The sequence below is a fragment of the Carassius auratus genome, linkage group LG45M (genome assembly GCF_003368295.1).
Source record: "Carassius auratus strain Wakin linkage group LG45M, ASM336829v1, whole genome shotgun sequence".
Lineage (NCBI taxonomy): Eukaryota > Metazoa > Chordata > Actinopteri > Cypriniformes > Cyprinidae > Carassius > Carassius auratus.
Genome location: NC_039299.1, coordinates 977,346 through 1,003,717, shown reverse-complemented (window position 1 = coordinate 1,003,717; position 26,372 = coordinate 977,346). Strand labels below are relative to the sequence as shown.

Sequence of the window (26,372 nt, the reverse complement as noted above, 5' to 3'; positions counted from 1 at the left end):
AATATTATATACAACTATACAATAAGGGAATGTATAAATAAAATAAATAAAAATAAAGTTAAATAAAGCAGCACAAGGCACACGGCAGATACAGTGCAAACCAGTGAAGTGAACAAACAGTGATGCCTGGGTCAGAAGAGGGATGGGGGGGGCAAGTTCGGGAGGGAGTTCAGCTTCCTGACAGCCTGGTGGATGAAGCTGTCCTTCAGTCTGCTGGTCCTGGCCTGGAGACTCCGCGGTCTCCTCCCTGATGACAGTAGACTGAAGAAGCTGTGTGGGATCACCTGTGATGCAGAGGGCTTTACAGGTGAGACAGGCTCTATAAATGTTCTGGAGGGAGGGGAGAGAGACACCAATGATCTTTTCAGCTGCTCTCACTATGCGTTGCAGAGTCTTTCGGCAGGACCACACCACACAGTGATGCAGCTCGACCGGATGCTCTCGATAGAGTCTCTGTAGAAGGTGTACATGATGGGGGGGGTCTCTGGCTCTCCTCAGTGTGCGGAGGAAGCAAACGGTCTATACGACAGTTCCTGGTGCTCCATTACCACATGTGTTAGTGAAGTGGGGTGGCCATTCAAAGTGTAGTAGAGATCTGCTCTTATTAGTCCTGGTGGAACACACAGCAGATGACAAATCAAGGACATGGTTTTGACACATATGTGTTTATTTTCAAGAGAAAAACAATAACTTTTGTTAAACAGTGTTCTTTGCTGTACCGGGAAGAGAAAGCTTGTAAGATGAAGGTGTGCTCCTCTATTTCTCTCTGCCTTAGGCCTTACCTTTTGCCAGATCCCAGATGGCCACATCCTCTCATAAAGCACATTGTGAATTCACACACTGTGTGCAGGTTAACAGTGTTTGTTTTTCATACTGCAAACTACTTTTAGTAATCGAGTTCTAATACACCAGCTGTTATAAACGCTGGTTTTGACTGTTCAAATAACTTGATGTCCAACAGATCCAAACATACATTTGCTGAAACTATTAAGGACAGGTTCTTTTGTTTTGTTTTTAGAGATAAACTAATTGAGGTTAGGTCTATGGCTGTGTGAGTCTGTGCAGAAGTGCTGTAAGCAAACCACTTTCAGCCATGTGTTTAATAAAGACCAAAAAAACTGCACTTCTAAAAGCACATGTAAAATAAATATATAATAGCTTTTGTCAGCACTTCGCTGCTATTATAAAAGTACAGCCTTGCTTTAGAAAAGCTACATGATTTAATAAATATTTAAACTCCTAACTTATACCTTTAAACTGAGAAAAGTGTTAATAGCTAATCAAAGCAACACCGATTGAGTCAGAGAGAGGATATAAGGATTTAAAAGTATATATAATTATCGCCTGCTTCTCTGTGCTGTGAGATCAGCTGATGAGCATCTACATTATTAAAAGTTTTCAGCAAACTGAAGCTTATTTGAATAGATTCAAAACAGAGAACAGTATAGAAGCGGGCTGACTTAAATTAGTTTCAGTGTGGATTTGCATGTCACTGTTTGACTGTTGTCTCAAAGCGTGAGATCTTATAATAGCTGCAGGAGGACACAGTCATGACATGGTTGTTAAAGATCTGGGCTGTACATAAAAGTACCAACATTATGCCCTAGAGAAAGATACTTAACTAAGCTCGGGTTACTTCTCCATTCAGGACATGTGAATTTGAGCTAAACAATGAGGAGCTTTCTATTTACACTTAAGACCTTGCTTGGCTAGTCTTGTGCACTGGCAATTGCTGAAGGTTTTTCGGTGAACTTGTTCTTTAGAACAGTTTGTTTAAAAAAACAGCTGGTTAAAAAACTTACGTAAGCAGTCTGTTTATGTAATCACACAATGATAACTATAACTATACACAATTATATTATTGAAACACCTTATAATAATTAGAAACGTGGATGTTTTAATGTCTAAAGCATGTCAAGCGAATAAACTAGTCTAAATCAGCTCACCTCTTTACATAAACCATGAAAAATAAATTTAAGTTTATTTGTATAGCGCTTTTTACGATACAAATCATTGCAAAGCAAGTTTCAACAATATTTAGTAGTAGCTTATCAGTGGTGATCAGTTTATGTGTATATGACAGGAATTTTCTCAAAAATGTATACAAGACGTAGTCAACCAGACGATGAACACTATTAACAGCAATTATTATATGATTGCATAGTAAGTAGCAATATTTGTTAGTTCTGTTGTTGATTCAAGGTTAGCATCATCTGAGGTCCTCTGAGGGTCAGCATCATCTCTTCTCAGGTGTTCTGGATCCAGACTGGAGCTTGTGTAAATCCTAGTTACCACGGGATGAAGATCCAGCAGAAACAGAGAAACACATAGAGACATCATTAGCATAGCTGCTGATCCAACAAAGTAAAATTAATTAGTTTAACCCAAGCTAATGAATAAAAATGCACCTTTGATCAGATGCAACTACACTCACAATTTAAGAGATACATTATTCGAATGCTTGGCGAAAGAGATGTGTTTTTAATCTAGATTTAAACAGAGAGAGTGTGTCTGAACCCCGAACATTATCAGGAAGGCTATTCCAGAGTTTGGGAGCCAAATGTGAGAAAGCTCTACCTCCTTTAGTGGACTTTGCTATCCTAGGAACTACCAAAAGTCCAGCGTTTTGTGACCTTAGGGAGCGTGATGGGTTGTAGCGTGGTAGAAGACTAGTTAGGTACGCAGGAGCTAAACCATTTAGGGCCTTATAGGTAAGTAATGATAATTTGTTACTGATACAGAACTTAATAGGTAGCCAGTGCAGAGACTGTAAAATTGGGGTAATATGATCATATTTTCTTGACCTGGTAAGGACTCTAGCTGCTGTATTTTGGACGACCTGTAGCTTGTTTATTGACGAAGCAGGACAACCACCTAGAAGTGCATTACAATAGTCCAGTCTAGAGGTCATGAATGCATGAACTAGCTTTTCTGCATCAGAAACAGATTACATGTTTCGTAGCTTGGCAATGTTTCTAAGATGGGAAAAATGCTGTTAAATACCTTAAAAATGTTCATTTGATCGGTTCACTCATGCTCATATCAGTGGTTCATCGGTCTTCAGTCCAAGTTTAATTGTTTCCTCAGTTCAGTGACTGTTGGAGGAACTGGAGCACTGAATAACTTCATTCATCATTTCTAGTCATAGTGACTGTCAGTAGTCCGAAAGTGAGTGTTTCATTAATGAATCAATCAGCTGTTTGGATGAATCGGTTGAATGAATGACTCACTACCTACTGGTGATTCTAGGTTTATATTTAAAGTATATTTTTTCCCCAAATCATTTCAGAATTCACTATTGAACATTTTGGTTTTATAAAATCAAAAATCAAAAATGTATTGATTAAATTTAAGAATTTGACACAAAAGATAATGCATACATTTTAATTAGTTTAGGAAAAAAATGGCCTTTTAAATGTAAAAGGCCCATAAAAGGTAAAAATCTATTTGAACTGATTTGAAATGTTTATTTCTGTTACTGCTGCAAACTAATCACTGCACAGAATCCTAACCTAAGTCCTAACCCTGCCAATGTACCAGCACAATACTCGGTAAAACATTGTCTAATCATCAGTATCCACAAATTAGCAGAAAATATTGAGATATTATTTTTTGTCACTATCGCACACCCCTAATGTCAGGAAGGGCTGAACGTGTGCTGTTCCAGTCTGATGTGCCACAGGTTTGTTTCTGTCAGAGCTTTGGGCTTCACAAGGCAGGATATGGACATATATTAACAGTTTCACAACCACAAATGATTATTGTCTTATTTTTGCATTTGTATCATAAATTGACCTTTTATTTATCTGTTCCTTTCATGCAAATGACTGTTATGATTGTTTAACCTCTTTTCTTAATCCTTAATTATTAGTTCCACAAATGATAATTACAGGGGTCGTCAAACTATACAGAGGATAATCACTGTTACATGAGCAATGGGAAAAGAGGTGTATGTATTGGTGATTTATTAGATGCTGATGCAACATTTGCTCCTTTAGTGATGATCATTGTCCTGCTCCTGTGAAGATGGAACTAGTTTTCCCCCAACATTTTCAACATGCTAATTCATGTTCGGTACTGATCTGTTCTGAATGTGTAACCCCACATTCTCTGGACATTTTTTGGACCACGTCTGTCACTTGGTTTGTCAGTAGGAACACATCTGCTAGATTAAATGTAATGCTTATTAACTTAGAAAATATTTTTTAAGTGTAAAACATTGTTACATTGAATCCATTGATCAGTGGATGTGTTATAATCTTTTTAAAAGGTTAGTATAAATCTAGCTTTCCATTCTTCAGAGGTCTTTTAATGCAGAGATAACAGAATCCAATTTCTCCTCACCGGTCACGCTGTTCTCTGGTTTGCACTGAAGCTGCGGCAGAGAGACGCTTTATTCACACACGTATCTTAACCCTCACTTCAAAATCTGGTAACAAGGTCTTTGCACTTTTGATTCTTCAGTTACATGACTTTGATTTAACTTGTGTCCATGTTTGAGGTTTTGCATGGAATCAGGATAAGGTGATGTTTTTTACACTCTTCAGTAACTAGTGTTTTCGGTGACAACTCAGTCTGAACCCTGAAGGATTTGAGATAGTTTAGTTGATCTGTGATGGCTGAGAAACTGGAGGATAGTTTTTGGTTGTTCCTTTCTTTTCCCTTGATCCTCTTCTTTTGCTCCATTTCTGCTTTCTCTTTAAAGTGTGTCAGAGATGTAGGTCACATGTTCTTTTTTTCTTGTGAGCAGTCAATTCAATTTGGAGAATGATAAGAGGGTATCAAATTTAAATGGCAAGCAGGTGCTTTGGGGCCGGTGCTGACACGGGCCTGTCATTGGCCCCCTGCGTCATTGTTCCTCGAGAGAGAAAGGAAAGAACAAGAAAAAGATAACAACAGCCATTAACATCCGTCATTAAATTAGAAACAAACAGAATGAGCAACGGAATGCCACAGGAATAGTAAAAGCATCTAAAACTGATCTGTCTTCAGAGCACAAGGGTTTGCTTCCGTGTCTTTAGCCCTATTCGGACAGGATTAGGGTTACCTGGTGACCTCCAGTCATCTGTAATAACCGTGGAGGTTGTCTGTGATCTCAATCCTGTGTGAATCGGCCATGTCTTTATGATATTAGTCCTGTACGAATCGACATCTCTGTTATGTGGCCAGCATGTGGCAGGTTGTTGTATATATAATTTATTGAGATTTTTGTTTCCTGTGCACCTTTTTATACATCTTTTGCAAAAATTGGAGCTGCGTTGGAGTGTTTGATAGTATTTTGGGTGCTGTCATATCACTACACTATACAATTTGCTGAAAGAGACAGCTGCAAAGGTTTTGAGGTCAATGTGTTACAAATAAATCAAACCTAAAGCTCAAGATATTATTTTAACCTGGTGAAATGTAAATGACACAGCGCACAAGAATAAATTAGTTTCTTTTTTTTTAAAATCCATCTAAGCTGAGTAGCTGACAATAGAACGGGACTCTCAAAGCCTTGACATCTGGGTATCTGAGGAAATAATTCAGTAAATTAGAGTGAAATCACAGGCTTCGCTTATCCTGGGCAAATCCAGAGAAGAACTGTAATCCAAGATACATAAACAAATGGTACTGTTTTAGACACTTTTGAAAAAATAGAAGTACATTAATAAATAAATTTAGTGTGGCCACCTTTTAAAGTCATTTGCAGGTTGGTCGTCTTCAAACATGTAGTTCTAGAAAGAGAGCTTGTAAACCCCTTTAAAATGTACACCACTGTAGCAGATAAAAGATATTGTCCTTCTTTTATTTAAATATTGAAAAATCACAACGGTAAACCACTTCCATCCTCTTGTAATAGTCGTATATGAGACCCTGGTTCTAGTGAAAGCTGGATCTTCTCATTGTACAGTCACTTTGGAGAAGAGATTCAGATGTGCAGAAGAGTTAAGAATGTTCAGGAACTGGAGGATTCTTCTGAAGGATATAATGGCACTCATGAACAACTGTCACAGAAAGCAATGTAAAGTTGCATCTTTCTAGTTTTAACAGAGGGTTCACTGATAGAGTCATTGCGTCTGACTCTCTGTATTCTGCACATGTAGTGAGAGAACATGATATTGTGATTCACAGGGTTATTTTGAAGCTGAACTGTGGCTAACAGGGCTGCTTGTCATACCGTATAGGACTAATTTAGATCCTGAGGCACAGTTGTGTCTCCCCCATACTTAACAAAGCTCTGACTTCCACAAAGACATCAACTGGTTTGCTGGTTGTTTTGCTTGACATTGACTGAAATCTTAGCATTGCAGACAGCTCAGGATAGTGTTTCCATGCCATGTGCTGCGGTTGCGCTGGCGTAACGAGAACAGAGTTTTAAATAGATAGAGACTGACCTTGATACGGCAGGTAATGATGCTGATGACGTTTGCGTTGCTTCGACAGCATGTCTGGCTGCTGACAGTACAAGTTCAGTTGTTCTTTCCTCTTCCTGACAGCAGGAGACTGGCGACGAGTGAAGGATTGTTCAACGGAGCTGCTCAGTGAAGAAGCCTGTTCTTCCAGTCACGTCAGTCTATTTCTAACTCAGATGTATATACAGATTTGATTGCCTTTATACACAGGCATCTGTTTCAATATCGCTCACATGCCAGTGACTATCACTGGCTATATCTGTATCTCTATATTTCCTGTCGTCTGTATGCACAGGTTTATATCAGTCCATCAGGAAACAAAATCCTCAGAAGTTCAAGAGTTAGTGACTAGATTTGACAGCGTTTGGTGGGTTCTTTGACAGATCAATCATGAAGCATTTACACGCTGAATTAATGACACAGCCTTGACCAGTTCCACTGTTCCCAGATTTTAGATTTATTTGCCTCTAAATATCACATTAAAAAGCAGGCAGTTTGTAGTCAGAATATATTACAATGCAAAGTCAGAACTTTATGTAGTAAGAAGTCTGACTACACTCATATGCTGTGGTTTGGTTTTTGATGGCAAATGTAAAATCACCAGGCCTTCTCAATAACATACTGTCACCCTAAAGAACACCCATCTACAGATCTGTCCCATCATGCAATGAAAAGCTTTCTGCCTTAGACCATGTCCTAACCACACACAACACGACACATGATAAAAGGAATCTTTTCCATGTTAATTTGAGTTTTTGTCCTTATCCGTTGTGACAGTGACAGGCAAAGTTTCTCTATTAGAAACGGTTTCTATTTATGTGGCATCGCTGCTGGAACAACAACATACAAACTATGACAATGATAATCTCAGGTAGAGATTATGTGCTCTATTCAATGCTAAAAGTGAGTTTGAATATCATTTTGCTTGATCTTTATAGCCATACTGAAAACGACAACAGATAGTTTACCTCAGTTTCGAAAAATAAATTAAAGCAAACATGTTTGTTAAAACTGTGAACTCAGTGCAAACTAACAATTGTAATCTATGACAAAGATGGAATCAGTGACTCAGTATTTACCTTTAATGATGTTAAAAATCTTTAATATTTAATAATTGGTTTATAAACTTATCCATTTCATTGGGAGTGCTGTACTTTGGAGAGAGAAGCCGTATTTGATGTTTGAGTGATTCTGTCGCGTCTGGTGAGGACAGACAAGCTGCTCTTCGCTGGACTCTTGTAGCGTTGCGTCTGGTTGGGACATGGTGTCAAGCCATCAAAAGTCCTTTTCCCAGATAAAATCACCTTCCATTTGATTCATTTGAGTTTAAAGCGGAGGGTCTCCCTCAATCGATGTAGTGTTGGCTGTTTGCAGTGGGAGGTGTTTCGAGTCAAAGGTTAGCATTTCCAGCCTCAGCATAAAGGTCTTGCTTTGAAGTGTGTTTTAAAAAGCCCCAGCGCTGTGTGAAGCCACATCCAGTCACGGAAAGAGGGAGAGAGTGTGTGTGTGTGTGTGTTTGTGAACAATCATCTCTACCATTGCAGTAGTACACAGCAGGGCCACATGAGTTCAAATACATTTGGAACTCTACAGCTTCCCATTATATATTCATTTCAATGGAAATGTGGCTACGTTACCTCTAAAATGCACGGGCAGTTCAACCATATGCAAATTTTATGGCTCCCTCAACCATTTCCCCTATCCTTTCATATTAATTTAATACACAAAATCAGATAATTTTCAGTGCCACAAACTGCTGCTCTCCTTCATCTTACTAGATGTTTAGCTCTGCAAAGACAGAGAATGCTCCAGTATCATCAATCATTACATCACAAACCCTCTTATTGCTCACGAAAATTGCAGCCATTCTGTTTCTGTTTCCTTCTGAGCATCATGCTCATGAGAAGCTAGTGAATATATTTGCATATAGGCACATGTGGTTTTGTGTAATGTGTAACCAGATTTTGTTGTCAAATCCAGTCACAGCCTTGATCTTCTGAGGTCTATGGTGGACTGATATAACCTTGTGCATGCAGACTATAAGAGATTCCCTACAGCAGTGCTCCGACTGGAGCTGGACACCTCATGTACAGTACAGATCAGCTTCATTGGTGCCATCACATCCAGATGTAAACACATTTGTGAGCATTTATTGTCCGATCTGTGGTTTTGAAAATAAATTAAGTAAAAGCCACAGTCCAGTTTGTGTCTCTCACATAATTCTGACCTGCCTAATCCAGGTCAGAAGTGTCACTGTGCCTATATATTAACATTGATAGTCAGATGATTTCAGTAAGGTTTTGCCATTTTATTTAGCAATATGAATCAGACCATCGTCTGTCTGATGTCAGATTAGAAGTGGTGCGCATCAGCCCAAACTTCAGTCATTTAGAAACTCCAAAATGTTGATGTTGAACAGAAATCCACTATTTTCCACAGACTATAAATGTCACTTTTCATTAATATCCATTTCAGCTTTTGTGAACAGAAAACAGTATGGAGGACAGGACTGTCCTCGTGTCATTGTGTCCTGTAGAGCATCACTCACACCTTTTGCGTGAGGCTCTTTTACGAAACAGAGTTTATTTAAACGTCTGTCTCACTCTTTAAACACTTCTCAGAGAGGCAAACAAAAGGTTCTGAACCCGATGCACTTGTTGTTTTAGAGACCAATTTAATCAGCTTTAGAGAGCGTTGTCATCGTATCATATGTTGGTAGTGTCTGATAGTGTGTGTGGCCGAGTCAATCCATTGACCTCTGTAGGAGAAGAGAAGATGCTGACACTTCATGACTCAGTACAGCGGACTGCAGAATACAACATCATGTCCACATTTGGTATTTTCTTCTGAATCCAAACATGCATGATCTCACTGATAATGCTTTAGATAACTGCTAACAAGTGTTGAAATTAAACTGAAGGAGGAAATTATTAATTCTCTCAACATTTGCGCTGTCTGAAAGTGCACAAAGACTATTCAGAAACGTTAGTTTTCTGCCATCTTTGTCCCTTACAATTTCAAAGATCTTGAAGATTAGAATCTTGCTTATTACTTATAAAGCCCTGAATGGTCAGTTGTAATCTCAAAACTCTAATAATTTCGCAATCTTTCCTTAGAAAGCCACGTTTCTAGCATTTGTAAAACAGCATTTTTCCATCTCAAAAATATATCTAAATTACGGCCTATGCTCTCAATGTCAAATGCAGAAATGTTAATCCATGCATTTATGACTTCAAGGTTAGATTATTGTAATGCTTTATTGGGTGGTTGTTCTGCACGCTTGGTAAACAAACTACAGCTAGTCCAAAATGCAGCAGCAAGAGTTCTTACTAGAACCAGGAAGTATGACCATATTAGCCCGGTCCTGTCCACACTGCACTGGCTCCCTATCAAACATCGTATAGATTTTAAAATATTGCTTATTACTTATAAAGCCCTGAATGGTTTAGCACCTCAGTATTTGAATGAGCTCCTTTTACATTATACTCCTCTACGTCTGCTACGTTCTCAAAACTCAGGCAATTTGATAATACCTAGAATATCAAAATCAACTGCGGGCGGCAGATCCTTTTCCTATTTGGCGCCTAAACTCTGGAATAACCTACCTAACATTGTTCGGGAGGCAGACACACTCTTGCAGTTTAAATCTAGATTAAAGACCCATCTCTTTAACCTGGCTTACACATAATACCTTATTACATTTCTATAATTCAAATCCTATAATTCTGTAATTTTGAGCGCTTTGTTCTAAAATAAACCTTCAATATGGTGATATATCCCGTTTGGAACATACTGAGAGTGTTTAAGGCTTCTGTATGTAAATGAGCTCTGTTCTGATTGGCTAGCGGTGGGCTTGACCTTCCTCTGAACAGTACGCTGCAGCTTTAAGAACACAACGTCTAAGTCTTTTATTTAAAAAGAGCAAGAAGTGACCTGTTTCCAATCATATGTCACGATTATATATTCATTTAGTTTTATTACATTATTGTCTTTTGTAACTGTGCTGTGGACACAAGTTTAAACACACTGTTCTCATAATATTCATAAGTCATTTGTGATTGCAGGAGACCGACCTGTTAGATGTCTCACTCATCAAGGATACGAGAAATGGGAGGTTTGCCAAGACGCCAAAGGTAATACAGCATTTAAATGTGTTTCTGTGTTGATCATTTGTTCTTTCAATGAAGAGCTGAGCTTGTGTTTGTGCAAATGCTCCACGAGATGAAACTGAACAGACTTCTTTCTGTCATTTCTGGCGCAAATACTGTATGGTTATAAATATAGAGTTTTCCAGAGAGGAATATGCTGTCAAAAAGCAAAGCTGCTTTTCACCGGATATGCCAGTAAGATTTCATGTTTCACAAATAACGAAAGAAAACCGGAGATCTTGTATGTGTGTATGAAAAAATCATTTTCTTTTACAATCACACAGAAATTAGTTAGAAAATAGTTTTCCAGATAAATTGTCTTAGGTGACCAAAACATTTGCTTTTCAAGAGAGCATTCAGAATCCTGCAGCAGCTGGACAGAGAAAGAGCTGATGGTTTCAGGTTCGGTTAGGTGCTGATGTGAGAATGGTGTCATTGTGAAGTGTCATGATGAAGAGCATCACGAGAGCTGCTGAGCGGATGTGAGTGAGCTCAATGTGCGTCGACTCGTCCGACTGATGCTATTGTCCTGTTCACAGAGCAGTGGTGGCATCGGTCACTTCAACAGTCACTGCTCCGAATATGGAAAAATGCTGTCTCCCATGTCATGATAGTGGCCTTCCAGCAGGGTCTAAGATTGATGTCTGGAAAGAGAGACGTGTGTGTGCTTCACATCGTCTGAATGAAAGCATTTATACATACAGTGTGTATGAACACTCATGCATGTCTTCGAACACTCACAGGAGATTCGGCTCCAAGTGACTCATTTGTAGATCAGTAGAATGATGAGCGTTTGAACACGGTTTAAATGCTCCAGCTCTCTTCCAAACATCACATCATGTCCGGTTGTCCCATAAAATCACATGCTCAGAGAACAGAGTTCACTCAAGTGTATATTAACCCACGTGGGCAGTTTTGATTTTATGTTTATGTCTTGGTTTTCAGCCATCAGTCCTGTGGTGCTGTCCATTCACATCATGACTCATTAAGTCACCTGACCTGAATGTAAAACAGCCACCAGAATATGATGATATCAGGAGAACCCTGCCGTAAGATGAGCGTTAACTAAACTAGACACTTTCTGTAAGAAACATTGTAATACCATAGTACTTTTAGTTTGTCAGGGGAATCCAGTGCATTGGCCAGGTAATGTAGGTTAATTAGTATATGCCCTCTCTCTCATGTCACACTAATTTGATCAAGCTTTTTGCCCTTATGAGAAAACAGCAGCTGTGGGCGCTCAGATTAATCATCCAAATTCATGTCAGAGAAAAAACATGGAGGGAAATAATGTTCTCATAGTTGTTGTTGTTGTGTGTGTGTGTGTGTGTGTGTGTGTGTGTGTGTGTGTGTGCGTGTGTGTGTGGGTGTATGTGTGTGTGTGTGTGTGTGTGTGTGTGTGTGTGTGCGCGTGTGTGGGTGTATGTCTGTGTGTGTGTGTGTGTGTGTGCGTGTGTGTGTGGGTGTATGTGTGTGGGTGTGTGTGTGTGTGTGTGCGCGTGTGTGTGTGTGTGTGTGTGTGTGTGTGTGTGTGTGTGTGTGTGTGTGTGCGTGTGTGCGTGTGTGTGTGGGTGTATGTGTGTGCGAGAATATTTGGAGAATGCGTTATGTAGTAAATATATCAATATATCAGTGCACTAGTAGTATACTTGTAAGAGCACTATTTCAATGCTCCTTGGGACTACATTGGTCCACTTTCTAGTATATAAAAGTATACTTTTAAGTATAACAGTAGTAAACTTTGAGTACACAACTAAATTACATGAATGTTTTTGGTTTGTTCAGAAGCAGTTAAGTTCTAAAAAGGCTATTTCAAAATACTACATAAACATCACAGGCTAATACACAGCAGTTAACTTTTGATTTTCTCCTGTATATTGATATTTTTCCTGCTCTTCTTCTTTGTGTTGCTTCCTGCTTTGTGCCCCTGATCATTTTCTTTTTCCACTCATTTTTTAGAAATTATGCTTTAAGAGCACATAAATGGCAAAACCATTTTAACTGCGTTCGCCGTGCATAATTAACGTGTTTTGATGATATAATGTATTATAATCAAGTCATGACATAGAAAGCTGTTGAGAGAAAAGTAAAGCAGTGTGTTTCATTATTGTAAGAACTGGCTTATGTGAATGCTGAGAGGCCTGAAAGCTACTGATCTACTGATGGCCTTAACGTGGATACCTCACTTTCTCCAGGCAGTCAATCAATTTAATTGCACATAATCTGTTTGAGACAGAAGGCTCAGAGTCCAGCTCTTTTTATCTGGGTTCTCACAGTCAGACGATCTGCCTGGACACCAGAGAGGCCGGACTAAAGCCTTTATCCAGCAGCAGATCTGTCCTGCATTCCTCTGTATACAGTAGGACCCTGTTCGGGTTTGTTCGTTAGATTCCCTAAAGCCCTCATCAAATTACACTTGTTTGTGGCGATGAAATCGTAGAAGCCTCCTAACCCTGAAAGAGGAAGTCTGTGTAATTATGACCACAGCTGGTCTCCACACCTTCTCTCAGCAGGTGGGCTGGTGATGACCGGTTTTCTTGTGTAGTTTATGGATTTAATGTAGTTGATGTAGAAACCGAAGTCAGCTTGTAGTAGTTCACCCTGAATGGGCACATCTCTGGCGTTCTCCCTGACTCTCAGTCCTCTACAGAGCGCTGGTGAATAATGCTCTGCTGCTTTAGCTGGGGCTCTTTCTTCAATAGCCTCAACATGTTAGCATTTCATAACCAGCTTTAAAAGAAAGAGCTTGAACACTCAGATGTCTTTTATGCATGTTTTACGTTTGCTCTGAAGCCGGTGTCACGTTTATTCTTTTAAGAAATTAGAGAAACTAATTTTGTCTAAGATTGTCATTTTGCACAGAAATAGGTTCTGCTGGAGCACGTGAACCTTTATGAACCACGAGGATGAGAGATGGCAGCTTCGATTAGTGAAGGAAGAGAACGCTTTAATGAGTATAACAAACATTTATAAAAATAAATATTAAAAAAAAGTGAGTGCCCAAACAAACAATGCTATTTTTCACTTGGACGCTGTCCTCCAGGCAAGTTTGGATGAATCCCACGGTCGTATGCTGATGAACATTATATTTATATTTCAGTCGATTGATTTTTAATCAGTGATGTAGAGCTTATTTGTTAAAACCTGTTTGTATTTGATTCCAGAGATTCTCTCTGTGTTAGGAGGCAGGAGGTCAGTCATCTTCATTCATCTCATCTTCCGGAGATACTGAGCTCCACAATCCAGATTGAATGGATGCGACTCATTTATGCCACTATATTCAAGATGTGTCAGGATGCTGCTTTTCATTTTGTCCAAGTATTTCTGTCTTAGGAGACGCTCTTTAATTAACTGCTGAGGTTGAGAGTGGATTCAAGTGGATTCATAAAGTATTATGATAGGGAGACAAATATTAATGAGGGGACGGTCTATAGAGTACGGAGTTAGTGAGAACTGACTGTTATGATCAGCAGGTTCACCATCTTTCCAAGAATGGGTTGTACAGGTTACTTGCTTCACAAGAGAAGGTGGGGTAAATTTTTGGCATTTCTTGAGGATTCTGAGTAAAGAACTTTTGGTGAGACAAAGTTTAAGAATGTAAAGAATTTATTCTGTCATAACTTGTGCTTTCTTTTTCTTGTCATTTTAAGTTTATTTCATTTATCTGTGTTTATTGGATCTATTATAGCAATCATGTTATGTGGGTGGGTTAGGGGAGGGGTTCACAAAACATTTAATTATTTGCAAATTGAATTTACTGTTTGCCCATTTTTTATTTTGATAATTCATTAATTTTAATTCAAATCCTCTGTTAAGTGGCAAAGTTTTTTCCACTGAGGTTATTTTGTGTAATGTGTAAAATGCAGTCGTGTTGTGTTTTTCTGGAAGCTGAATGAATCGATGTACATGTAAATGTAAGACGGCTTCTCAGTACAGACCCTTGTTTGTTGCTTTGAAACCTTTTGTTTACACTACCAATGTGGTTGTTAGGCAAGGGGCAGTAAATGGCGCGGTGTAAAGGTGCAGTGATGTCATGCTACTGCTACCATGGCTACCATGCTAAGCTTAAGGCCCTGCTGTATTTCTAAAGGTCTGGTCGGCGTTAGTCAGGTTTACTGCAGACTTTTCCCAGCCTCTTTCATTCTGGGTCCCTTTCTAACACAAAGCACAACGGGAGCCGAGCCATTGCTGAGGCACTAATCTGCCACAGGGGACCGGAACATTGATCTTCTTTTGCTCTGCGTCTTTCCATCTGGCAACAGGTGCCTTCTGGTTCCTAGCAGTGATTCATGTTTCCGTCTTGGACAGATTGTTGTTTTTGTTGGAAATGGAGCAACGAAACAGAGCCTCATTTGTTTGTCGTTGTTGTTGTCTGATGAAGTTTCACAAATGCATCCTAAAGCACACAAAAAAGTTCATTTTTATTGACCCAGCACACAGGCATGTGCCACAGGAAATATGACAGTAATGCATCAGTACAAGTCTGTTTCAGGCAGGTGTAAGAGAAGTCTGTATAAGGCCATGTCCACACATATCTGGGTTTTTCCTTCTTCTGTTTTAAAAAAAATCTCTGTTCATATGAAACTGCAAAAGCATGCTATGAAGTACTGTCAAGAGTATGCCAAGCCAACAGGTGGCGATAAAATCTCAACCGTAAAGTAATGTTGGCCAATTCAAACCTGGTGCTGCGCTTGCGTGTGGTCGAATGGCCCAAACAAAAATAACCACGTTCGTGTGGGCAGGGACTTAATCATGTCATTGTCTGGAAATATAACTCTTTATTTATATAGTCAGTTCAAGTCACCTTTATTTCTATAGGGTTTTATACAATACTGGTTGTGTCAATATGGTGTCAAACAGGAAAGTAGTTTGTTAATGATGCAAGAAGACCATAACAAAGAGTCATTTTCCAGCAAAAGTCAGTTCTTTGATGATTCAGTGATGTCATCATCCAGTTCAGCTCTCTTCAGTAGTGTCTGTGCAATCAGTCAAGTGTCCCCAACTAAAAAAGCCAAAGACAACAGCAACAAGGAAGCAAATCTCCATCGGTGACAGATATGGAGGAAAAACTTTGGGAGGAATGGGTTATGGGAAGTGTTCCCGGTTCCAGTTGACCTAATTAATTCAGCCTAATGATCAGCCCGTAGTTGATTTTGATATTCTAGGTATTATCAAATTGCCTGAGTTTTGAGAACGTAGCGGACGTAGAGGAGTATAATGTAAAAGGATCTCATTCAAATACTGAGGTGCTAAACCATTCAGGGCTTTATAAGTAATAAGCAATATTTTAAAATCTATACGATGTTTGATAGGGAGCCAGTGCAGTGTGGACAGGACCGGGCTAATATGGTCATACTTCCTGGTTCTAGTAAGAACTCTTGCTGCTGCATTTTGGACTAGCTGTAGTTTGTTTACTAAGCGTGCAGAACAACCACCCAATAAAGCATTACAATAATCTAACCTTGAAGTCATAAATGCATGGATTAACATTTCTGCATTTGACATTGAGAGCATAGGCCGTAATTTAGATATATTTTTGAGATGGAAAAATGTTTACAAATGCTACAGTACAGTCCTGGTGTTTCATGAGAGGCAGTGATTTTACTGCAGATTAGAGCCTTCAGTGCTCAGCTGCTGCTGAGCGTGCCAAAATCGAAATTTCTGATGAGATGAAGCCAAAACATTTTAGTGGAAAAGTGTTTTTAATCATACAATTGTTTTCAGTGTTTTTGCATATGCATAATAATGTCATAATGTGTGTTGGTACAGATGTAGTGATGAAAATGTTGAGTTTCTGTTGTTGTTATTCCAGACAGCATCTATCAGAGGGAAATCTTCTTGTGAACACTTTGAGCTGTTTAAAGACTCGTTGTCATGAGACTCCTCAATAAGAGCATTGTGGGATGAACTGAGGGCACTTCACATTTTGCCAGGATTGCTTTTGAAATGTAAGGCTGACAACGAATCAAGTTTGTGACTTTGTGTGTGGCTATTGTCTTAGTGTTGAGATCCTAAGAACTGTATTGTCTGTGAGCTCTGACTTAGTAAACATGGGCAGAACATTGAACATCAATCTCATGTTAAGCCATATAATACATAACTAATGCAGATTTATATGTACTTAACTTTTGACTGAATGTGTTCAAAATGCATTGCAGTGAAATATCTCTATTTTCTGCTGTATTCAATATCTCAAAAAGTTAATGTGATTTATGCAGTGTTGTGATAAATGTTCAGCCCGTGTGCGTGTTTCCTGTTTTAGCGTGTTGTTGGAGAGTATTGTGCAAACTTCAGCTGTGTCCAGAATAATTCCTAATGCTCAATCGATCAAGAGTCTGCGACACGTCTCACATTTGTATGGACATGCAGTCGATGCATTAAATGATGTTCCTGCCATCAGCCGAATTATAAAAAGCTGAACTCCCATCATTGTGACGCTTGTGGCTGTTAATATTTCTGTTCCATGAATACGATGTTAATGGTGTACAGCCAGCTTGTAAAACCAGTGCAGTTCATTTTCAGCGGGGTGTTAGAGACAGACAAGCTTTATTGTTTACTGAGGGGAAAGTCAGCTCATAAAACAGCAGCAGCATCAAGCACACATCTGTATTCTTCACTAAACCGTCTGAATGTTTAATTGGCTGTGAGAACGAGGAAACATGTCCTTGTATGTCAACTTCAGGTATTTCTTCTTCTTTAAGCATAATCTTACTTCATTTCTCAAAAAACAAGACTTCCTTTCTCATGTCATTTTTAATCTCAAGTGAATGAATGTGCATGTGCTGCTATTAACTGACTGTAAATCAATTCATGCATCTCTCCTCACAGTCAGTTCATTCTGCTTTGAAATGCTGCAGTGAGGAAGAACCTCCCGGAAAGGTTTGCTCTGATACAGAGACACAGACACTGGGCTCGCATTATATCAACTCAGGCTGCTCACATTGTGCTGAATAAGAAATTAAGGATTTTATGTCAGGCTTGATGAGTTGAGCTTGGGCAGGTGACATGCCTATAAGACTCTGAGTCCAGCATTGGTGTTAGACTAAGTGTTAAACTGTTATCACTGAGTGTGTGTTTGAGCTCCTCAGAATGAAGGATTACTCAGATCATGTGTGTTGTTGAGGAGCAAGTGCTGACTCAAAAGATGCACCATTTTCACCAGAAAACAGATGAAAAACCCACAGAATGCCAGACACATCTACAGATCAGAATATACTAAGACTCCTGAACTCTCCATATGTGCTTACATACAGTATTTGCATAATGTAATAGCATTACGGATGGTATTATGGAAGCTATTTCCTGAATGTTTTTCATATCATTGCTTTTTAAAATGCTCTGTGAATGCAGAAACTATTTCCTGATTTTCTACATTTTATTGTGTTTTGAACTTGTCAAGAGTCCAACCATTTAAGTGAACCAAGGGCGGTTCAAACTGCTCTTTATTATAGAGACTTGAGCATGCTAGCCGTAGCTTAGCTTGCACACTTCAAACACTGAGCTGTCATTTCTGACAGGCCTCTTTCTGGTTAATTAAACCGTCTAATTGAGGATTGAAGCGAGCGGTCATTAAGCGAGTCTGTGGAATCCTCCTGGTCAGTGAAGCGTTGACTGACAGTCGACCAATAAAGAGCTGACCTTTGGAGCAGCAGGAATGAGTGTGTGTGTGTGTGTGTGTGGTGATGGATGGTGGGCAGCAGGAAGTATGACTGAACGGACCAGAGACTGCTTACATCTGCCTACCTCCACCACCACGACTCAGTGATGAAGGGCTTTTATATCTGTGTTACTGACTTTATTTTTAAGTTTTTTTTTTTGTACTTGTAATTAATTAAATACCAGTAAATGTATGTTTAAGGAATTCTTACAGGATCAGGGTCAGGAATCTGCTTTACATGAACCACACATATCTTTGTCACTTAGTCCTTAAATCAAAATCCTACAGTCTGTCAAGCAAGCCCGTTGATGTCACACAGTCAGCCTTGGCCTTTGCATAACCAATTCATTTGTTTTTCTCTCTTTATTTGGATCTTAATGGGCTCAAATAAATGGGATCAGATGCTTGATAATGATTACAAAACTCAAACAAGGCAAACTAATATAGGATAATAGATGCTCTTTCTGTGGAAGATGTTGAAGGGTTAAGAAACATGAAAAAATATCCACAATCCATGTCAGATGGTGAAAATCATTCAACATGCTTGATTTGAGCTGCGGGGATCATTTGTTTCTCTCAGAGAAGAGCTGTTAATTGCAAGTTCTTTGTTGTAAATGCATTTCTTTTCATGCTTTCAACACACACACACACACACACACACACAGGATCCTGGCTCTGAGACATCGGGCCCCTGCCAGGCTTCAAGCCTCAATCACCACGGAAACAGAACTTTAAGGCCAGTCTTCCAGAAGCCCCACAATGCACCAGTGCAGTAATTCAGTCCTATGTGCAAATGAAGTCATGATGTCATGAAACATGTTTGCAGGTCATTTTACTTGTGTAATATGACTCGTTTGAATGAGGAAGCCTATTCATCTAGACTGGGATTTAGTGCGCTGATTTTGATTGATTGGCTGGTAAAAGTGTCTCTATATGACAGTTGGATGAAAAATACGGGATTGGTGACGTCAGCATGGAGCATGTTACTACATTCTGATGGTTATGAAGGAGGCGTGCTTAGTCAAAAACAAAATCAAATCACCTTTATTTCTATATTATTTCCATATTTCTTGGTAGATTGTTCCAGAGTTTGGATGCTAAATAGGAAAAGTAACCATTCTGGGCTTTATGAGTAATAAGCAAGATTATACAATAGGGATATATAAAAATATATCGTGGCTGCTCTCTTTAGGGTGCGAGTATGCTCATTATACCATGGTGTCAAACTGTTTTCCTTAACCTTCCTTAAGCGTAAAGGAGCATATTTATTTAAAATGGTAGAAAAGAGAGAGTCCATAGTTTCTGTTACATCATCAAGTTGTTCTGAGGTTTTGGATATGCTAAGGAATTTGGATACATCAGGAAGATAACTTAAAAAGCAGTCTTTTGTGGTAGAAGTGATGGTTATTCGATACTTGTAACAAGAAGTAGAATTTACAATTTTGGCTATATGAAGTTTGCACAGAACTAAATAATGATCTGAGATATCATCACTTGGCTGAATAATTTCAACACTATCAACATCAATTCCATGTGACAGTATTAAATCTAGAGTATGATTTCGACAATGAGTAGGTCCTGAAACGTGTTGTCTAACACCAATAGAGTTCAGAATGTCTATAAATGCTGATCCCAATGTATCTTTTTCATTATCGACATGGATATTAAAATCACCAACTATTCAAACTTTATCTGCAGCCAGAACTAACTCGGATGTAAAATCACCAAACTCTTTAATAAAGTCTGTATGGTGCCCTGGTGGCCTGTATACAGTAGCCAGTACAAACATAACAGGGGATTTATCATTAACATTGGTTTCTCTGGATAATGTTATATGTAGCACCATTACTTCAAACCAGTTATACTTGAAGCCTGCCCTCTGAGAAATCCTGAAAACGTTGTTATAAATTGAAGCAACACCTCCCCCTTTGCCTTTTAGACGCGGCTCATGTTTATAACAGTAATCTTGGGGGGTGGCCTCATTTAAAATAATGTAATCATCAGGTTTTAGCCAAGTTTCTGTCAAACAGAGCACAGCTATATTATGATCAGTTATCATATTATTTACAAAAAGTGTTTTCATACACTCAAAAAAATGAAATCTGGGTGTTGTTCGATAAAAATAAATAGAGCATTTTGAAACAAATTAAATTAATCAGTTTAAGGGATGTACACAATTATTTTAAATCAGTCTGAACTAAATCCATACAACCTTAAAAGAGCTCAATTCATTTGTGTCGAAACAACAAAAAATAATGATTCGAGTCAAACTACTACTTTTGCGCATGCGCTGATGACAGGAAATCCACGTGACCTCGTCAGTTATCGCGGGCGCCATTATGTGGTGGAGTCCAGTCTATGGTGGAATGCTGTATAATTGGTAAGTTCAAAAATCCTTTATTTTCTTTGTCTGCATTGTGCTGATAAAGAGTAAAACTATTTAAATCAGTCAGAATTCAACATTAAGCGGATATTTGACCGCTTATTGGATTATTTGAATTACTCTATTAGTCACATGTCCATACTCGATAAAAACATAGTAAATCGATATAAACGCCTGCATGTATGTACATAATTTAACATTAATGCAGTAGTTGCTTAGTTCTAATTCCTGTTGCAAGCGTTATTTTACTAGATTGTTTCAGTTAACGTACTCGGGCTACTGTTGTTGAGCGTACTGTTAAGTGATGCTTCTGTACAAGTAAAGACGAGAAGACTGCGAATTAATGTAAAAACGAATTAACAAACAATGATGTCGATACAATTATATGCTTGATGTTAATCAACAAGCAGCCAGGCGGCGTGGAATACAGTATAGAGCACATGCGTACTAGGCATGTGTCGTTTGACTATGATCGCACAGGATTAGGGTGCACGCGTTGTAATACGTTGTATTATTGTTACAGTTGCTGTAATTGAATGAGAATGATTTAAAGACAATTTGATATTTGTTTGTATGAAATATAATGGTCGAAACTTCCCTTCCGGGCAGCATTTACATTTTATATTGATTTCAGTTATAATGCATATTGCATGGGAAAATCAGCCTCGGTTTCGTCGGTAGAGCAGGATCGCCAGTTTTCTTCAGAAATGTTTTGTGTTTGTATATATTATAGTTTTACTGTTGCTGAGCATGTAATAGGTGAAACATCTGTACAGGTAAATACAAGTACACTGCAAATTTATGTAAACATTGTTTTATTTTACAGGTTTTTACAAGAGCTCATTAAATGGTATCCTATACTTGGGTTATAGTCTACTTTTTCACATGGTAAGTTGTATTAAGTATGTTCTTAAATGGGTTTAGAAAAATGGCTCATTATTACTGTAATAAAATAAAGGAAAGTTTAAAGTGTTTTATTAGTGTGTGCTTGGAAATACCAATATTTTACTATATTGTTTCAGTTATGAAATTAGCCATTTCATTCAGGCGACTGCTCCTGAGCAATCTGTAGGAGATTTCTCTGTTCAGGTAAAGATGAGAACACTGCAAATTTATGTAAAAATGATTTTTATATTTTTATTTTTATTTTACAGGTTTACAAGAGCAATAAACAGCATCCCATGCTTGGGTTTTAGTAAACTTTTTCATGTGGTAAGCTGTATTAGTGATGTTCTTAAAGGGTTAGTTCAGCCAAAAATGAAAATGATGTCATTAATTACTTACCCTCATGTCGTCCCAAATCCGGAAGACTTTCGTTCATCTTTGGAACACAAATGAAGATCTTTTTGATGATTTCTGAAAGATTTCTGTCCTTTCATGAACAGCGACACAACTGAGAGTTTTAATAAGTTCGATGTTTGAAAGTATGATGAACAGATTTAATTTAGGTTTTTACTTGCATATAAACATTGATCAGCAAACATCAACGGAAGGTCAACTGAACCTGATTGATGCCCAAAAACAGAAGCTCAGACGTGCTGTGAATAAATTGCAAATCTAAATCTGTTCATAATGTAAAGCGAGTCTTCAGAGAAATGTGACTAAACCGCTCAATTTATATGGATTCGTTTTATGATCTCTTTATGTACTTTTTGAAGTATCAAATTCTCAGTTGCATATCTGTTTATGGAGGGACAGAAAACTTTCAGAATTCATAAAAAAAAAAAATATTTGTGATCCAAAGATGAACGAATGTCTTCGAGCATGACACGAGGGTGAGTAATTAATGATAGAATTTTTATTATTAGTTGAACTTTCATATAGATTGTATGTCCTGTTAAACTTGGTTATCGATATGATATTGTCAAATAATCAATGTTTTTGTGCGTTTTTTTTTTTTTTTAACAGAACAACAGCGTAGACATGGAAAGAGAATGCATCCTCAAAAAGCACTGTGTGTATACTTAAAGGAGGACCATCTACAGCTGTTCAAGGAGTACAATGTAAGCAACTGCTTTTCTCTTCTTCACTTTTATGTTTACATTAAAATCTAACCGTACCATTCTCTACTTATGGTTCGGCACGCACTTGAACCGCGGTCCACCTCTAATAATGCGAGTGCCGTATGCTGCTCTAACGTCTAGTCATGAACGCTGTTGCTATCTTTGTGTAAACAAAACTCATTTAAGCCTTGCTAACTTAAACATTCAAGAGCAAGACGCAAAAGAGAACTGTGAGATGATTTGTGAGTGTGCTCATCCAAAGCGCCCACATGTTTTTTTTTTTTTCAGAAAACGTGCAAATACTGAGTTCTCTTTCAAGTCTTGTGCTTCAGAGGCCAAATTCGTACAAAAATTATATCAACATGACCGTCTTGGTGAGTATCCTAGCAAACATAGTCTGTTATGTCTTAAGTGAAGTTTTATTAAAAGAGAAAGATTGTATGTGTAACAGTATGTACTGGATCATCAAAAAAACTATTCTCACTGCCTGTGTTTTTAATGTTAAATCACACAAGAAATGACAAAGAAATTACTAACTGCTCTTGACTGAATAGCTGATGTTACTTCAATAATGATTAATCTTTAATTTATTCAGTAAAGATAATATGCAGTGTTTTATATTTGATTATCCATTTTCTGTACCTAAGGGGAAGTCGTGGCCTAATGGTGGGTTCTAGTCTCGGGCCGGACGGAATTGTGGGTGGGGAGAGTGCATGTACAGTTCTCTCTCCACCTTCAATACCACGACTTAGGTGCCCTTGAGCAAGGCATCGAACCCCCAACTGCTCCCCGGGCGCCGCAGCATAAATGGCTGCCCACTGCTTCGGGTGTGTGCTCACAGTGTGTGTGTGTGTGTCTTCACTGCTCTGTGTGTGTGCGCATTTCGGATGGGTTAAATGCAGAGCACAAATTCTGAGTATGGGTCACCATACTTGGCTGAATGTCACTTCACTTTTCACTTTCACTAAAAAAAAGCTACTGTTAGATACCTGAAAAAAACTGAAAAGCACTGTTTATTTTATTTGAATCTTCTATTGTATTTATTTGTAATGTTGCTTGTAGTTTGATTATTTGTTCTTATTAATTGTTCTTATTAATTTTTATTTTACAGTAGTCCAATTTTACCACATTTTATTTGTCTTGCCCAGGATTGCGACTGGATGAATTCTAAAGAAGCCATAGAGCAGATGGTAATGGGGATCTACATCGTCCAATTCATAGACACCAACCAGGGGATAAACCTGTGGACGTTGGTATCCTGATTGAAGGGACCGAGGTTCTCTGCTCTTTGAAGAACGTGTAGCAGTGGCCATGCTGTTTGGACTTACTTACGCCTTGAACCTCAGCTACCCACAAGAACTCAAGGCTACATTTGAGGTCATCCAGAAAGTGTTCTTTATCTTGGATGGACAAAAACTTTCACTAAAGGTACCAGCCCTTAAGAACAAGATGTTGGAGTAAGTTACCTTATGTGTGTATTCTCAAAAGACTAAATCTTGACTCAAGAAGGTATTAGCTGTGCATATACATTGAAATATAATGTTGTTCATCTTGGATGATATTTTTTTGTATTTTTTTACCTGAAAATTTGCCTTGAAATAAGAATAAAGAGAAACTTTTGACATTCACTTTGAGAACATTTTATTTGTGCAGTAAATTACATTTTGATAGACATGTCAATAATTAAACATTTGTTTGATGTAAATAAAGTTGTACAATTAACTTAACGATAGTAGTTGACACAATATTTCTGGTTTTCTAAATTAAGTGATTAAGATTAATTGGCTCAACAAGATTAAATAGTTTATAGATAAATACGATAATATGATTCAAATGAAAATGATTTGATCTTGTTGGTTCAAAATGAATTTTGCTCTTGGGTTCCATTTGCCTAAATTAAGTTGAGACAACACCATTCAAATGTGTGGAAATAGGTGTCATAATTATATTAAGTTAGACCAACGATTTATTTTTTTGAGTGTAGAAAGGGATCTGATATTCAATAAGCCAAGCTTTATCAGTTGTTTATCCATATTGCATCTGTTTTTTATTTGTTGAACCTCAATTAAATTTTTAATCTTAACTTGGTTTGGACGTTTTTTGTATTTTCTAGGTGACAGAATGGAGAAAAAAACCTTGGGAGAAACCAGGCTCAGTTGGGGGGCCAGTTCTCCTCTGACCAGACGAAACCAGTAGTTCAATTCCAGACTGCAGCAAAGTCAGATTGTGCAGAAGAATCATCTGTTTCCTGTGGTCTTGTCCTGGTGCTCCTCTGAGACAAGGTCTTTACAGGGGATCTGTATCTGGGGCTCTAGTTGTCCTGGTCTCCGCTGTCTTTCAGGGCAGTAGAGGTCCTTTCTAGGTGCTGATCCACCATCTGGTCTGGATACGTACTGGATCCGGGTGACTGCAGTGACCCTCTGATCTGGACACAGACTGGATCTGGTGGCTACGGTGACCTCGGAATAAGAGAGAAACAGACTAATATTAGCGTAGATGCCATTCTTCTAATGATGTAGCAAGTACATCGGGTGTTATGGGAAGTGTTTCCGGTTCCGGTTTACCTAATTAATGCAGCCTAAAAATCCTTTAACGGATTTGGATATTAAAAGCATATTAGTATGTTATGTGTAAGCCAGGTTAAAGAGATGGGTCTTTAATCTAGATTTAAACTGCAAGAGTGTGTCTGCCTCCCGAACAATGTTAGGTAGGTTATTCCAGAGTTTAGGCGCCAAATAGGAAAATGATCTGCCGCCCGCAGTTGATTTTGATATTCTAGGTATTATCAAATAGCAAAATCAGCATCTTCAAAATTCTGGTCAGCAGAAGCAAGCATGAAGTGCTCAAAAATGTCTTGGTGAATGGGTGCAGTGACTTTGGTTTTCAAAAAACACAATGGACCAACAACAGCCATGCCATTGCCATGACATTGCACCCCAAATCATCACAGACTGTGGAAACTTAACTCTGGACATCAAGCAACTTGACGAGCTTCTCCACCCTTCCTCCAGACTCTTGGACCTTTATTTCCAAATTAAATACAAAACTTGTTCTCATCTGAAAAGAGGACTTTGGACCACTGGGCAACAGTCCAGTTCTTCTCCTTTAGCCCAGGTGAGATGTCTCTGGCGTTGTCTGTGGTTCAGGAGTGGCTTAAAAAGAGGAATACAACAACTGTAGCCAAATTCCTTGACTATATGCTTTGACCCCAGCCTCAGTCCATTCCTTGCAAAGATCACTCAAATTCTTGAATCTATTTTGCTTGAGAATCCTATTAATGTTGCGGTTCTCTCAGTTGGTTGTGCATCTCTTTCTTCCACACTTTTTCCTTCCACTGAACCAGTGTTCCTTTTAACCTGCGTGGATGCACGGACACACAGACTATAAGTTTCACAATTTGACTACTGAACTAAATGAACTTTTCCACGACATTCTAATTTATTGAGATACACCTCTCATATATATATATATTGTACTATGAAGCCTTATTAACAAGCCTTTGTAAAAAGAAGGGTTAGCACGTTTGTAAGGTAACAATTTTGACAATAATGTTCAATGTTTGTCATGTGACTGCTTATTGTAATGGCCTACTGTTGAGTCACTATTGAGTCAAAACGGACCTGCTTGGAATCGGCAGACAGACTGGCCAGTCACCGGTCCGATCATGAGGAAAATCTGAGAGCTCTGAGAAATACTGAAAATATTACTATAAAGTTGCAAATGTTGCAACACCTCTCCCTTTACCTTTATAACAGCACTCTAACCCTTAATAATACCAGTTCAGGA

The 26,372-nt window shown here is 38.4% G+C and overlaps 2 protein-coding genes and 1 long non-coding RNA gene across 6 annotated transcripts in view; all 3 read left to right on the top strand.

Moving 5' to 3' along the window:
- LOC113068554 (gephyrin-like) overlaps positions 1–26,372 on the top strand; it is a 1,122,288-nt gene that overhangs the window by 853,166 nt on the left and 242,750 nt on the right. The gene's annotated exons all lie outside the window — the stretch shown is intronic.
- LOC113068550 (1-phosphatidylinositol 4,5-bisphosphate phosphodiesterase beta-1-like) overlaps positions 1–26,372 on the top strand; it is a 91,749-nt gene that overhangs the window by 30,866 nt on the left and 34,511 nt on the right. For both annotated transcript variants that reach the window (XM_026241295.1, XM_026241296.1), the window contains exon 3: positions 10,460–10,528. In XM_026241295.1, the coding sequence (XP_026097080.1) occupies positions 10,460–10,528 (69 nt within the window). The remainder of the gene's footprint in view (positions 1–10,459; positions 10,529–26,372) is intronic.
- LOC113068601 (uncharacterized) lies at positions 20,352–24,586 on the top strand. Its single transcript, XR_003279576.1, has 6 exons — positions 20,352–20,580; positions 21,410–21,471; positions 21,738–21,795; positions 22,492–22,586; positions 22,875–22,960; positions 23,735–24,586. It is a non-coding gene; the product is annotated as an uncharacterized LOC113068601 (long non-coding RNA).